Below are 14,395 nucleotides of genomic sequence, written 5' to 3' on the forward strand. Positions count from 1 at the left end.
CTCGGTCAGCCATCTTGGCGGCATACGTCCGTGTATGGATCCGATGTAGACGCACGGAAGTTCACTTTGAACTCTGACACAACTTTCTTTTCAAACGATTTCGTTTGAAGAAAGATGAAGAAATTGTTAAATGAAGTTCGCTTTCTCGTGGAATTAGACGTATTCTCAAAGCTTGTTCTCTATTTATTTCCGTTCTTTCAAGTAATTTCGTAATTCGTCGCAAAGCTCGAAAGTTCGTGCGTAGGTTGGCAAAGTAGATCGAGAGGTCTGAAAATCAACGCAGGGGGAGCGAAGGCGACGCGAAATTAGCCGGAAACGTTTCTCCGTGCATTGCAGCATAAATGAAAGCTCGTGCTGGCCGCTGGACCCGTGTTCTCTCCTACCCCTTCGAACTGTTTCGCGTTCAGGCGGATTCTTTCCCTCTCGGAGCCGAATTCCGCCGCACGGCCGGCAGATTAATTTGAAAATAACGAGCTGCATGAAAAATGTCGCTCTCACAGTCCGCGGAAGCTGGTCCCTTTTTCCTTGGTCCGGTGCATGGTCCAGCGCGAAGCCGACGGTGGTTGAAAGGAATCGAACGGGAACCGCGCGGGGCAGCATGGCGCGCCGTTAATTACGTTGAAACAAAATGCGCCTGGCTCGCGAATTATTGATTTCCCCGTTGTTCCGTGTCGCCACTTTCGGGCTCGCCAATTGCCACTGTATCCCGACTCGAGGCGCAGGAATGCTTGAAAAACCGAACCGAGTACTGGCATTCGAATGCGCGAACAGATCCGAGTACTCGGTTTTCGCATTCAGCGCGGAATAATCGAGTAACTCGAATGGAAGCGAGTGAGCTCGAAAGAAAGCGATCCATAGATCAATAGACGGGCCGCAATCACGAGGCAAGCTACTCCCGTATCGTAACGACTGGGTTATTTATGCGTTACTACGTATCGGTTCGTTCGGTCGCTCGATTTATTCGCGTTGCTCGATTATTCCCGGCCGGTCAGCGGTTCGACGCGATTTCTCTCCGCTCGCAGATCGTATCGCGAAGGTTCGGAGATTTGACACGGTTCGCAGTCCCGTCGCGTTTCCTCTGGATAACTGTTTGCCCCGAGTGTTCCACGGAGCAGGCATTCATACGGGAAAGACTCGAGATCCGCGGAGTGGAAGCTCGGAACGATTTTAAGTGGGTCGAACGGGTTCGAAGCGGTGTAGCTCGTAGGTAATCACGGCGATTGCTAGTCGCGAAGTGACTATACGTCCTTTTTCCGTTCGCCATACCTCGTTAAAACGCAAAGGATGTAACGTCAAGGAGCAGCGGCACGCTGTATCGAGATCGCAAAGTAAGAGGTCATGAATGTCGTCAGAGACATCATCGAGCTTCGAATTGATTTTACGCGTAGCAGAACGTCGAATCTTTCCTCGTAATTATAGCCGATGTTTATATCCGGCTTTATCGCGTCACGAAATAAATCCCCCGCGATGGGAACTATGCGCGATGCGACGCCGCGGGATAATCTTCCCGACACGGAGTTCCGACCACACCACTAACGTGTAACGTCATAGGTTACAACGTTTTCATCGACACAAATTGGTCCGTCTGTATCTAAATTACCGATATCGTACCGAATTAACATATACCGATATCTAAATTAGCACGAAATTAGTCCTCAAACATCATACATCATTTCAGGTCTGTGACGCACTGCGTTACAACCACATAATTTCCATCGCACCATCGAGACTGATTACCATACACCATAAAACGTCAACACACTAACGCACAATGGTATCCAAATCACTGCGACAAATGCTGCATCGTATATCGTTCACACGTTCGCTTTAGATCCTTTTTATTATTTCTCGTAAATAAATTAACAATTCCCACTATTTCGTTCAGCCTATTTCTCGCTCTGATTCATCTCCTCTCTGAATCATTATTTTTCCACCGACCAGGTTACTAATTGTTATAACTGCAGCGGTGGACCTTGGAAGTCATCGTTTAATTTTACCTTGGAAACGCGGGCAGTAAAATAAGAAATTACGTTATTTACAGTTTAACCGGACGAAAATAAAAATTCCGCCACAGCTGATCCGTCACTTAAACAGACACTGCTGTGTGCAACAATTCTTACTGTCACCGGTGCTTTGTCGAGAGAAAGGACGGAAATCAAACGAAACGAAATAAAATAAAACAAAACGAAATAAAATAAAATAAAATGAAATAAAATAGAATAAAACAGGAATCAGCGCGTTTGCAAACACCAACGTGACACGAAACCCGTGGAGTGCAGGGGAGTGAAAGACGCGAGTACGGTCCTGGAAAGGGGTACCAGGTCGGCCGCAGCGTCCCGTATTTACCGTGGGGTAAAGGACCTGGACAGCCAGGTCCAGGACAGCCAGGACCCGGGGGTAGGTCGGTGTAATCGGCAGCGAGCGCGTAGGCGCGCGTCGACCGCAGCCGCACATGCCGCCCGCATGCCTACCGCCTAAAACAGATGATCCCTACCGCGCGCGATACATATTTTCCCCGGATTTACCGCGATATTTCGAGCCACGGAGGATACCGATACTCACCGTGGGGCGCCAGCACCTGCTCGCTCGCTCGCGCGATCGCGGGATCCACGCGATAGCGGATAATGGTGGCGGGCGGCCGCGATCAATTTCGAACGAGGATCGCTTATGAGGTCGCGTTTCCTGCCGCTTATGATGTCGCTTAATGCGTCCTGCGCCGCTTTGTGGATTCTCGTGTGCCTTACCCTGGCGCTCGCTGGAATTTTCATGCATGTGGACAAAGAGGGCGAATTGGGTGGATATTGCGGCCGCGGGTGGAACGGGGTATTAATTGTTTGGTAGCGAGGTTTTTGCGCCGATGGTTAAATTTCCGGTTATTTGCAAGCGTGTGTGCGCGTCGAGGTGAGTATTTCTCAATGAAATTACGTCAGATCTTAAATACTCGCCGAGTGGGTATTTTAATTCGCTGTTGCGTTGAGTATATTCGGGAATATTTTCGCTACTGCATACAGTGTCAAGGAATTTGTCATAGGTGAATTAAGGATCTTTAAGCAAATAGCGTATCCGACTGTGTAATTAAATATATTTAACACTAGATTTATGGGATCCGTCAATTTCTCCAATTATACAATATTAATAGATTTAATCAACTTATATTAAGTTTTTTAATATCGTAATTGTTTTTAAATTAAACTCATGGTTTTATTTTTTAAGAAAATAGGTAGCTTTTTTTTTATCCGTAAATCTGGCGGGTCTCCATAAAGATAGGTATTCAGAAATGTCCGTAAATCTAATGATAAATAATTAAGCGTGGTTATTAATAATTAAGGTTTACGAAAACTACTGCCGCGTAATTCTCGGCGAAGAATGGCGGCCAGACGAAGCAAGTGGCAGGGTTTAAATTCGAATTAGGCTACAGACGAGAGATCCCGCTGGCCCCCGAACAAAGCTAACCACGCTATTAAGCCATTAGACCGTAACGAGAGTTGATTAAGTGTGCGGACCGGGGACCGGCCACGACACGCAAAAAGTAGAAACAGCGTGAGGCTCGGGACGCGGCGGGAATGCGAATCGAGGGAAAAAATTGAGCTGGCCGGCACGCTGGCACGGACGTTTTTCCGACCGCTCTGAAGCACGTGGGTATTAATCGGGTACGCGATAAAATCGGCTATGTCACCGACGTTTCTTCCCGTGTTATCGATTTCGCCTACGTCGTTCGCCGACCTACCGATGCGCGTCCGCTTTTTCCATCGCCGCCTGTCCCGCGCTGCTTTCGCCTCTCCTCTCCTCTTCCGGATATAACGTTCCGGAGTTTCCACGGTGTTTTGTGCTTCGCGCTAAGAGGATTACCGGGATTCCGCGTAGCCGAAGAATTCCATGTTCCTTTGGGCTGGTTCATTTGTAACCGTTTTTAAATCGCACGCGTTCCACTCTCTGCTCCTCGCTTCGGCTTTCCTACTGTTTAGAAACATTTTGCTTCATTCTCTTTCTACTCGGTTAATTTGTAATTACTCGCGGATTCGGTATATAAGATCTTTTTCGAACTTCTGAGTTAATTTGATCTAAATAAATAGAATATTCGACGTAATAATATGTAATTCGCGAATAATCATTTCGTCCGAATCGGTGATTCTCACAAGTCAGGATGCAAGAGTTCCGCGATTGACTCCCACGAAAACACGGTGCATTCTGTACATCCCGTGCTATCAGAGCTCGGTTGAAGCTGGGCCGGGGGAAAAAACGCGATTCGGAACGATCAAAGAGCCAACGATCAAAGGGGCGGTCTCCCCCGACGATTCGCAATTCGAATCCGTCCGTCAAAGAATGATAATTCGCCACGGCGTACGTGAGTAGAGACCGCGAACGAATTAACATGAAAATCGTGGTTCGGGGTGCGAGCGAAACTTATGCGCGCGAAATTATTTTCGTGTCGGCCCGTGTGAGCTGGGACTTTAATTTGCGATAGAAGCTGACTGCGCTGCCAAAGGGATGCCGCGCGCTTCCAACCCCCTCCAGCCGCGTGTACGCCGCCCCTCCGCTTGGCCACCAGATCCAGCCAGCCAGACAGCCAGCCGATTTAATTAATGTTCCCCGCGTAGGTATGGCGGGACCCTCGTCGTGAAACATCGTTCGGCTCTCGCAGCTGTTGGTCCAGAGAGAAAGTTCCGAATGAACGAAATTGCATTCATCCGGAAATTGCGTTTTTACGATGCCATAATGAGATGTCCATGCGGGAGGAGCCCGACCGACGCTTTTTCCGCCGCGAGGATGCACCACGAGGATTTCGAATGTTGAATGAATTGAATTGAAAAGTTCGATACGTAGTTGGAGAAGGTGGAATCGATGGAGATGGGAGAAAGTTTCGCGATCGAAGCTCCACTCGTCTTCCTATTTCCAAATGGTCCAGTTGCTCGCGGTTCTTCACGGCGATTCGAGCAAATCGAGCCGGAGTTTTTGCCGACGAGGTGAGCCCGGTTCGAAGAGCGGACCCGCATTTATGAATTTAAATATTCGCGACGGCGGGCGGTGGACTTTTTCTTCTCGGCACTCGCTACTTTATACATCTCCCTCTATATTCAATGCTCGTATTTTTGCCCTTGTTAAACGAACACGTTTACGGACACGCCGCTTGTATTTCCCATGCATGCGGCCATTTCTAAACATTCTGCATTGTCGATTTATTTTCGGTCGCTCTTTCAATTTACCTCCACGCCTTGCGATCACGTGCTTTATTTAAGCGTCACTCCGCTCCGGCGATATTCTCCACCCCGTTCTACGCGGTTCCTTGCGATTACGCGATATGCGGATGAAACAGCGCGTGAAACTTAACGAGCGGGAGATAATTCGGTACTCGAGGCGTAATTCGATCAAAATTTTTCCTTATTTATAAGAAAAATTTGGATTCTCCCAAAGGAAGAAGATCGCGAATACGAACTCTTTCATTTCCAGTGAAGCATCCTTGTACCTTAACGCAATTATGCGATTGACCGCTGGCCTGATTACGAATTGAAAGAGTATCGAGGCGACCCAGATTTCTGCCGCTTATTCAACTTTCGATATCGGGAAAGAGATAAGTGATCGTACCGATACACCTAACACACGTAGGAGGTAGCTGTCAGGGAAACCCAAGGTGCAAACTAGTCCAGACTAGTTTCGTGAAACTATGTTATACACGAGGATAAACGACTAACATTCGGTGTAAAGTTTCTGACACTCTGATAGTATTAAAATCTGCCTAATTCTTCGGTCAAGATGATTGGTCCACGAACCAACGTGTCTCTCTGCTTGCAATAAAACCAACGATCGATTAGATTACCTTTTCTTTGATGTCTGAATGTACCGATTTTGACCTAATGTTGTCTTGAAAGGTCGCGACATGAGAGAGGGATTCGTCACTTTCATTTCTTTCTTTTTTTGTTATTTGTTGTCGTAGCTCGCTATAAGACTGTTACGTTACTAAAAATAATGAATAAGATGTTCTAGATTATTCCTTCTTTGTGCATCGGTTTTTTATATTTTTCTCTACACCTGAAAAAAGAGAAAGGTAAAATGTCCATTATAAACAGAAGCTTATCCGAAATGATCGGAAACGGAGGAAGGAAGAAAACCACGAACGATTAAGTCCGAACGATGTAACGAGCTTGTCAGACCCACGAACGTTCCCCGTACATTCGCAGGGTTACGTAATCTAGCAAGCTATCGTCATTTTTATCGTAGCAGCCAACGAAGCAGATACTCGCGTCGGATTAAGAAAGAGCTCGGGCACGGGCGGGCGCAGCGGAAATAAGGAAAGGAAACAGAGAACGCGGGCCGGTGTCATTTAAATGTACGATACCGCTCACCTCTTATCGCATTATAGTAAATACGGACTATACCCGTTCCGGCGGAAACGAAGGGAGAACGGCTGCATCGCTGATTGCAAATTGACTTCGCTACCGAAATAATACCGGCGGGCCCGTTACCTTGCGATTCTTATTGCATCAAGTTCGTTACGGTTATTCTTTTTCTCTCTGTCCGCCGCCGCCACGCGCACATTTCGTTTCCCCTGTTTAAACGTACGTGTACGCCTCTCTAACCCACCCTCCTCTCGCGTCACGCTTACCTTCTATCTCTCTCTCTTCTCTGCTTTCTTCCATTTCGCCCGCGCCTCTCCGTCCTTTTTCAGCTCCATTATTTACCTTCAGTTTCCTTTCTACGTTTCTTTGCAGCCGACCGTTTGTCGAGAATATTGTAATCCAATTTATTTCCCCGTTCCTCCGTGGTTCTACCTCTCTCTCTCTCATCCCGTCTCTGTTTCTCTTGTGTTATATTTTTCCCACCCTTTTTACTTCTGGTCATCGTTCCGACTCCTCTGTTTTGTTTCGTCCCTTCGCCACTTATCATCCTCCCGAAGATTTCCACGTTTCAGCCGATTTCATCCTCGCGCCGCTGTCTCGCCGGTTTCCTCATCGTCGCGATTCCCTTCGACCCCTTTCCGGGACGCGGAATTTTTCGGGAAATTCGAGGTTAGAGTCGATGTATATTATATTATATATTATATTCATTGTCATTGATGATGATATTTATTAATATTGAATATATTAACATTATTGTTATTGTTATATTATTATATTACTTTTCAGTAATACTTAATATCATTATTATTTAAATGTTGTATTTTTTTTTGAAGGAATAAATATTGTACAAGTATACATTACACGCGATTAGCTTTTGTATTTAACAAAGAAAAATTCATTACTATGTTCGATATTTATTCATAAGTTTCTATTAAAACGTTATAATTATTTATTCCTTCGGAAACACAAAGAAATTTTTTATATAAAAATGTATAGTGAAGGCGTTTCGAAAATCTTAGTCAAAATTCTTCTTTCTTTACAAAATATAAAGGAACGTCGAATTTTGAGTGAATAAAGTTTATTAACTTCAGTAACACGGAACTTGTTCTTCTATGTTAAATATTATAGATATGTCATATGTTTTTGTAATAATTTTCTTTATAGTAATTTTATTATAATAATTTTTTTATTCTCTATGCAAAAGGAAAACTTCATATATTCACATACTAAGAAAAGTAAATTATTTATCACTCGTTCTTAATTTGATGTATTTTAAATAAAATTCCAAAATCAATAGCAAAATTTCTATCACCTAGTATCATTATCTATTCAAATTCAATTACGCTCATATAATTAAAAATGTCATATGAATTAGTATTTATTCATTACTCAAAATGTGATAAATTCTTGTTATTTTTCCTAATTTAAATCCTAATAACTTATAGATTTTAGAAAATCGTTCTATCACGAAACTACTTTCCCCGTTTTTATGTTCGTAGCCAATAAATCTTATCTTCTATCTTATATTCATACATATTTTACTGCTTTTAATAGCATAAATACTTTTCAGTTATGGAAAATGTCCCAGCGGTCACGTAGGTGATGGTCAGCACTGTGAACGTCGTAGGAATGGCTGCGAGCCGCATTCTTATTACTTGGAAGTGCAATATGAGCCAGTACTTCATCCACCGTATTTTAGGTAATAGTAATTAGGAAAAATTACTTCACACGTTAACTTTCAACGCGATGTCAAATTAACTCCGTATAAATATTAGTGACACATCTCAAATTATTGTATTTATGCCAGAGGCGTTCGGGAACTGAAAATTTCGGGTCCGATTCGGATTGGGTACCTTTTCAGGTTCGGATATTTGAAATTAAAATCGGATATTCGCAATTGAAATCGGATCCTGAACATTTCGAGTGGTCAAAATTGAAATTGAGCCTGGGTATCTCACATACCTGAAGGTAAAATCAAGTATTTGAAATTGAAATCTGGTCCTGGATGCTTTATGTACCCGAAGGTTAAATCGGAACAGTTGGGTATCTGAAAATAAAATCAGGTACCAAAGGTAAAATCAAGTATTCGAAATTGAAATTTAATCCGGAATGCTAATCCTGAAGATTAAGTCGGAAAGTAAAGTTGGATATCTGAAAGTGAAATCAGGTACCAAAGGTAAAATTAAGTATTCGAAATTGAAGTCGGGTCTCAAAAATTTTGGATACGCGATGGTAAGATCTGTTATTTGAAGGTGATATCAAAAAATTTCGTTATACGATATAAGTATGACGATCTCCTATTCTTTCTCACAAATTTTTCACCTAAACACCCAGATGCGAAAATACTGTCGTAGACATTCGTGACGCTTATAAGTTTCGGGCCCGGACCCGACCCGATCCAATCTGATCCCTAATCGTCCCGAAACGAATTTCAAATAGAATAAAGTTTTATTAATTAGACAATTAATTTTTGGATGCGGATCTTGTCCCAACGGATTCTCTCGTAATGGTACCACGTGTTATGACATAAACGATTGCAAGTTAGCGCAACCTTGCCATCCCGGAGTACGATGTAATCTGCATCCAGGGTTTAGATGCGAATCGTGTCCAGCAGGATACACTGTGGTAACAGTTGAAGGAATTGGTGTGAAATTCGCAAGAACCCGTATGCAATTCTACCAAGATATAAACGAATGCGAAAATAACATTGGAGGCTGCGATCCGTATATGGAATGCATTAACATGGAAGTAATTTGTAAACACTAATGCTGTTTTAAATGCAAAATAAATATTATCTATAATTTATAGATAATATATGTATATGATGATTAATTACGACAAATGTATTATATAATTATATATTAATTAGAATAAAACACATTTTTTGTCGTTTCAAGGTTCGTTCAGATGTGGTGCTTGTAGAGCGGGTTTCAAAGGAAATCAAACAGTTGGCTGTCACCTTAGACACAGTGTCTGTCCAGATTTAATAACTGTTTGCGACGAAAACGCATATTGTATTTGCATCGAGACCAACGAATACTCGCGTAGAATAAGATCACAAGCCTGCTTTGATCATTCTTGTTTCTTTAACTTTTCGATATTACGCATCTGACTTTTTTTTATTTCGTACTATTTTTTTAAAAGAAAAATCTGTATATGATTAAATGAATTTTCTCGTAATATAGAGTATATACACCGTATATCAGAAACCATTAAAACGCAAAGACTATAATTCCAATAATTTCTAGTATCGCATCGGATAGGCGGGAGACGGGCAGACTTGTGGTCTGGATAGGGACAGCGATGGAATTTCTGAAAAAAGTCGCTGCCATGATCGACGTTGTCGCATGGACAACTGTCCATTGATACCGAACAGTGGCCAAAAGGATGCGGATAGAGATGGCATGGGTGACGCGTGTGATCCGGACGCCGATAACGATGACGTCTTGAATTCTTCGGCTAACTGCCCTCTGATCTCGAATCTCGTCAGGTGGGCAGTGATCGAGACGGTCCCTATTCAATCGGTGACGTTGGTCACAATTGCCCTCTAGTAAGAAACCCGAAACAGCAGGACACCGATGACGGTGGCATCGGTGATGCTTGCGACGACGACATCGATAACGACGGTAAGGATTTAGAGAATGTCGAAAATTTCTTTATTCAATTGAGTTTTCAGTTTCGAAGAATTTAATTGTATTAACTTATAAATGAGGAGATACGTTCAAATTGTTTTTAATTTTTCATTCTTTTTCACGAAATTAAATTCTTTACATCAAAGATCCTGAAGGTATCGAGAATAGTTCGTAATTCCTTTAAAAAAAATCAAACGTTTATCGATGTATAGAAAAAGTAGATGTATAATTAAAGATGTTTGAATTTTATAGGTATTCCGAATCATCAGGACAATTGCTCAAAATCGAAAAGTCCAGATCAAAATGACGTAGACATGGTTCGAATTGGTAATGCCTACGACAACTGTTCCTTTAATTTCAATCCAGACCAGTTGGATCAAGATGGCGATGGGGAGGAGATGCTTGCGACAATGACAATTATAGGGACAAAGATGGTGTGCAAGACGATGCAAGACGAAGAGACAACTGTTCTGATATAACGAATCCGGGACAAAATGACGATAACAGAGATGGTATAGGAAATGAATGCGATAATCATATCGATAACGTTGGTGTACCGAATTTCGTTGACAATTATCCTTACGTGTATAATCCAGATCAACGTCACACACATCGTAAGCAGATTGTTTACTATAAGTAATTATATAAACTTAAAGTATCACAAGTTTGATTTAGATCGAAGTTTGGACAGAATCTAAAAGTATCTAGAGTATCTAAAACTAACTAAAATTAATTTTCTTATAATATCAGAGGATTTGATATGTAGTATAAATAATTTTCACAGTTTCGTAGAGGTTTTTTATTTATTTTTTATTAATAAAAATTTAAAATACCGTCTTTTCTAACTAACAGTAAATTCTTAATAATTCCTAATATTGTGTTACTTTTGGTTGATATCAAAAATCGATATCAAAAAAATAAAAAAATATACAATAATTTTTAAATAACTATTTAATTTCTTAACTATTATTAGCAAGCAGAGATCGGTAAATCTCGTGTTAACTAGTTTCCAAAAATACATTCTATTATCATCGTACTAACAATATATATTAGTGAAATTCATTGTTCGTATATATTAGGTTGGCAACTAACTGAATGCGAATTTTGTAGATAGATGGACTTTAAACTTTCTTTTGTTTTGTTAACGTGGTCAAAGCATCCAGCCTACATTTTTTCTCATTGTTTGGACTTCTACCATTAACGTTTACTTAACTATTTGATCACATTTGAAGAAACGTCTTTCAAGAGTAACGAGTTCGTTAAATAATATTTACAAGAAACAAAATGAAACGAATTTAATATGTCGAAAGGAACAATTCTAATAGATTGACTTTAAGAAGTGCCTATTATAAAACAATAACATCACACGACGAAAATTAAAATAGATTAACCGTCAAATGAATTAACACTCTATACCCTATTAATCATTACTATATCAATAAATTATATCTGTCTTTAAATTCGAAATTATAAGGTGAAATTAAATCATTTAAACACATAGGATTGACGAAAAAGACAAGGCACTTGGAGACGTACTTATCCCATATGGATCAACTATATATAGAGTCGCTATGGTTGTATGGCATGATTTCCGCTCTCAGCTATTCTAATTTCGAAGCGTGTCCTTGAACGTCTCGATTTTTATTTCCTTTTATTTTTTTAAAAATCGAAATAACGGTTCTTGGGCAGTTTACGACACATTTTGTGGAAGTTTTATTTCGTTCAAACCCTCTAAATTTAGACTTTTATTGTGCCTTTTATTGTGGTCCTAGTCACGTGCTTTGCTTTTAGTCAATCTTAACAGCGACTTGTAAATATCTCTCGTTCGTGAAACAGAAAAGGGTCGCCCCTGTTGGGACTTGAAGTATCCAGACTCTTAATATCATAGTATAGTATAGTATAGTATGATAGTATATTATCATCTTTTACCTCTAAATAGCTTTTATCGTTTCGTCGATGGAATAGTATGCAGCATGCTTCGAATTACTTCGTTGACTCGTCAAATATTTTATCACTTGAATCTTTCCTTTTCCCCTTTAATCTGTAAATCTTTCTTTCCTTTCCTTGAACTTGGGTCTGGTCGAGTGAACGTACGTCGAAAGATCAGCTGGCCACTAAGCATCCGTGCATCTTATATCGCATTCTTCTAAAGCTGGCAAGCACTTCTTTAGGGACTCTAGCGTCTGAACTGACAGTTTGGTGCTGTTCAAGATTAGCTCTGTTAAGCTCGTTAATGCTGTAAATTAGAAAATTAGGTGAACATCGGGAATAATTTAAAAATTAGAAGAAGACAGTATATTAGCTCTACATGTATAGTATATAAATATTTAACCCCTTAATGTATCCTGAATGCATCCCTTAATGCAGAGGCAGCCGCGACGCTGGCGGGTCTCCCTGCGCTGGATCTTTTGGCGGCTGAGGAGGCCCGAGACTACGAGCGTCGGAAAAGCCGCGACAATCCGCCAACGAGTGAGGAAGCGGCCGAGGAGAAGAAGATGAAGCGGATGATCCTCGCCGCGTGGCGCGCCCGCCTGCAAAAAACCAGGTAGCGGGCACCCCAGAGTAGTAGGGACAATAGTCCCCGTCTTCGATGCCTGAATGAAGAGCGATGGAAAGAAAACGTTCCGCCTCACACAGGTGCTCACCGGACACGGCTGTTTCGGTGAGTATCTTCATAAGATAGGACGTGAGGAATCCTCAGGGTGCTACCACTGCGGAGCCAAGCTGGACACAACCCAGCACACGCATCCCTGTAATGGTGGAAGACGAGAGGTCATGGAACGCGATGGCCATCTTCTGCGAAGAGATAATCCAACAGAAGAAGCGGGTACGTGAAGCCCTTTACGCGACCCGCGTAGGAGGATCGCGGCGGCGAATAGCCAGAAGAAGACTCGCCGTCGCTGCCAAGCCGGCCAGCAACTAAAGCCGGTGACCGTAGCCCTTGCGGCAGGAAAGGCGGGACAGTCTCCGGTCCTTGGACAGTCAGCCGCCAGGGCGAGTCGCAGGTAGTCAGGTGGGGGCCTGACTGTCTAGGAGGATGAGACTAGATTTCCCCACGAAAAAAAAAAAATTTCTTTAATGTATCTCTGAATGCACATCTGCACTTAGTGTTATATATTATTTTTACGGGAAATGTCATATGATAAATAGAAGCATAATATTTTTCAAATTAATCTGAAAATTAAAAATTATATTAATCCTCGTATTTTTCAAAATAAATTCTTTTTTAACAACAACATACTACATAAATAAAAACTAAATTACAACAAATATCTAGATCACAAATTTTTCGGAGGCATATATTCTACTTGTCCTTTTAAGTCGATTTTTAACATTGTTTAGAGGATTTTTAAAGATTAATTTTTAATCTAGCAAAGTACATCTTCCTTGGATACAACTATATCGTTGGATGAACTGATGATTTTCCTAACATCTGATACTTACAGGTCAAGGTAGAAATTAATTTATCAGAAACCGGGGCTTCACAGAGATTCAGAACCTGCAGTTAATCATTTGCAGGCCAGCGTCGCCGAATTGCGTTCCCCACAAGTTCAAATTTCACAAAGCCGGTAACTTGAATAACTTTTCGGCACAGGCAGAGGTGACCGAGGTAAAGGCCAAACTGAGGTATTCCAGATTACCAAGAGCCCTTCCGTTTGAAAGTAGAGCGACATCCGCATCTGTCGCACGGGCTGACAATGCTAATCGTCTAGAACCACTTTTTCTTAACTATTCGAAATGAAAACGAAGAATAATTATTCTAGGAAAAATCAGTGCTGCGTTGCGTATTCCAAAGCTTTTAGAAAATCAAAATACCGAAATACCTTAAAAATTAAAGAAAGGTATACTTGTACTATTTGTAACATTACTTTTACAATGTTTCACTTGCTTACTAATCTTTATAAATATGATTTCTTGATCTCGGGCCACTAGATTCTTTTGATTATCGAACGAAGTTTTCCATGTAACCTGTCATTTTCTGCAACTAGCACATGAATTCGAGCGCGGCTCCGTTACGATTTTTTACGATTATTACTCGCGTGATAAATTAAGCTCCGTTCTACTTGATACCCTGTCGATAAATTATCCGGGGAACTTTCCAAAGAGAATAACCAATGAAACGTATTTTTCACGCTATATGCCGTAATACCCGGGAAATATCGCGACGACTTCGGAAATTTCCCGGATTTTAACCCCTTCCCGTACTTTAGCGAGTCAGACTCGCGATGAAGATTTTTGCCCAAACATGAATGTCGCGAGTCAGACTCGCGAACAGTTACTTGGGCCAAACATAAACATCGCGAGTCTGACTCGCGAAGAGATACTTGGGCCAAACATAAATATCGCGAGTCTGAGTCGCGAAGAGATACTTGGGCCAAACGTAAACATAACAAGCCGAGCTCGCGGACTGATTTTTTGCCCATTACG

The 14,395-nt window shown here is 41.6% G+C and overlaps 1 protein-coding gene across 1 annotated transcript; it reads left to right on the forward strand.

Moving 5' to 3' along the window:
* The first annotated feature begins 4,848 nt into the window (after positions 1-4,848).
* Positions 4,849-12,516, forward strand: LOC143220326 (uncharacterized). Its single transcript, XM_076445993.1, is given in 9 exon segments — positions 4,849-4,964; positions 7,906-8,034; positions 8,795-9,083; positions 9,205-9,396; positions 9,584-9,815; positions 9,818-9,961; positions 10,220-10,357; positions 10,360-10,581; positions 12,335-12,516. Coding segments are annotated over 9 exon segments (1,644 nt in total).
* Positions 12,517-14,395: the final 1,879 nt, after the last annotated feature.

This window comes from Lasioglossum baleicum, unplaced genomic scaffold (genome assembly GCF_051020765.1).
Source record: "Lasioglossum baleicum unplaced genomic scaffold, iyLasBale1 scaffold0761, whole genome shotgun sequence".
NCBI classification, from domain to species: Eukaryota; Metazoa; Arthropoda; class Insecta; order Hymenoptera; family Halictidae; genus Lasioglossum; species Lasioglossum baleicum.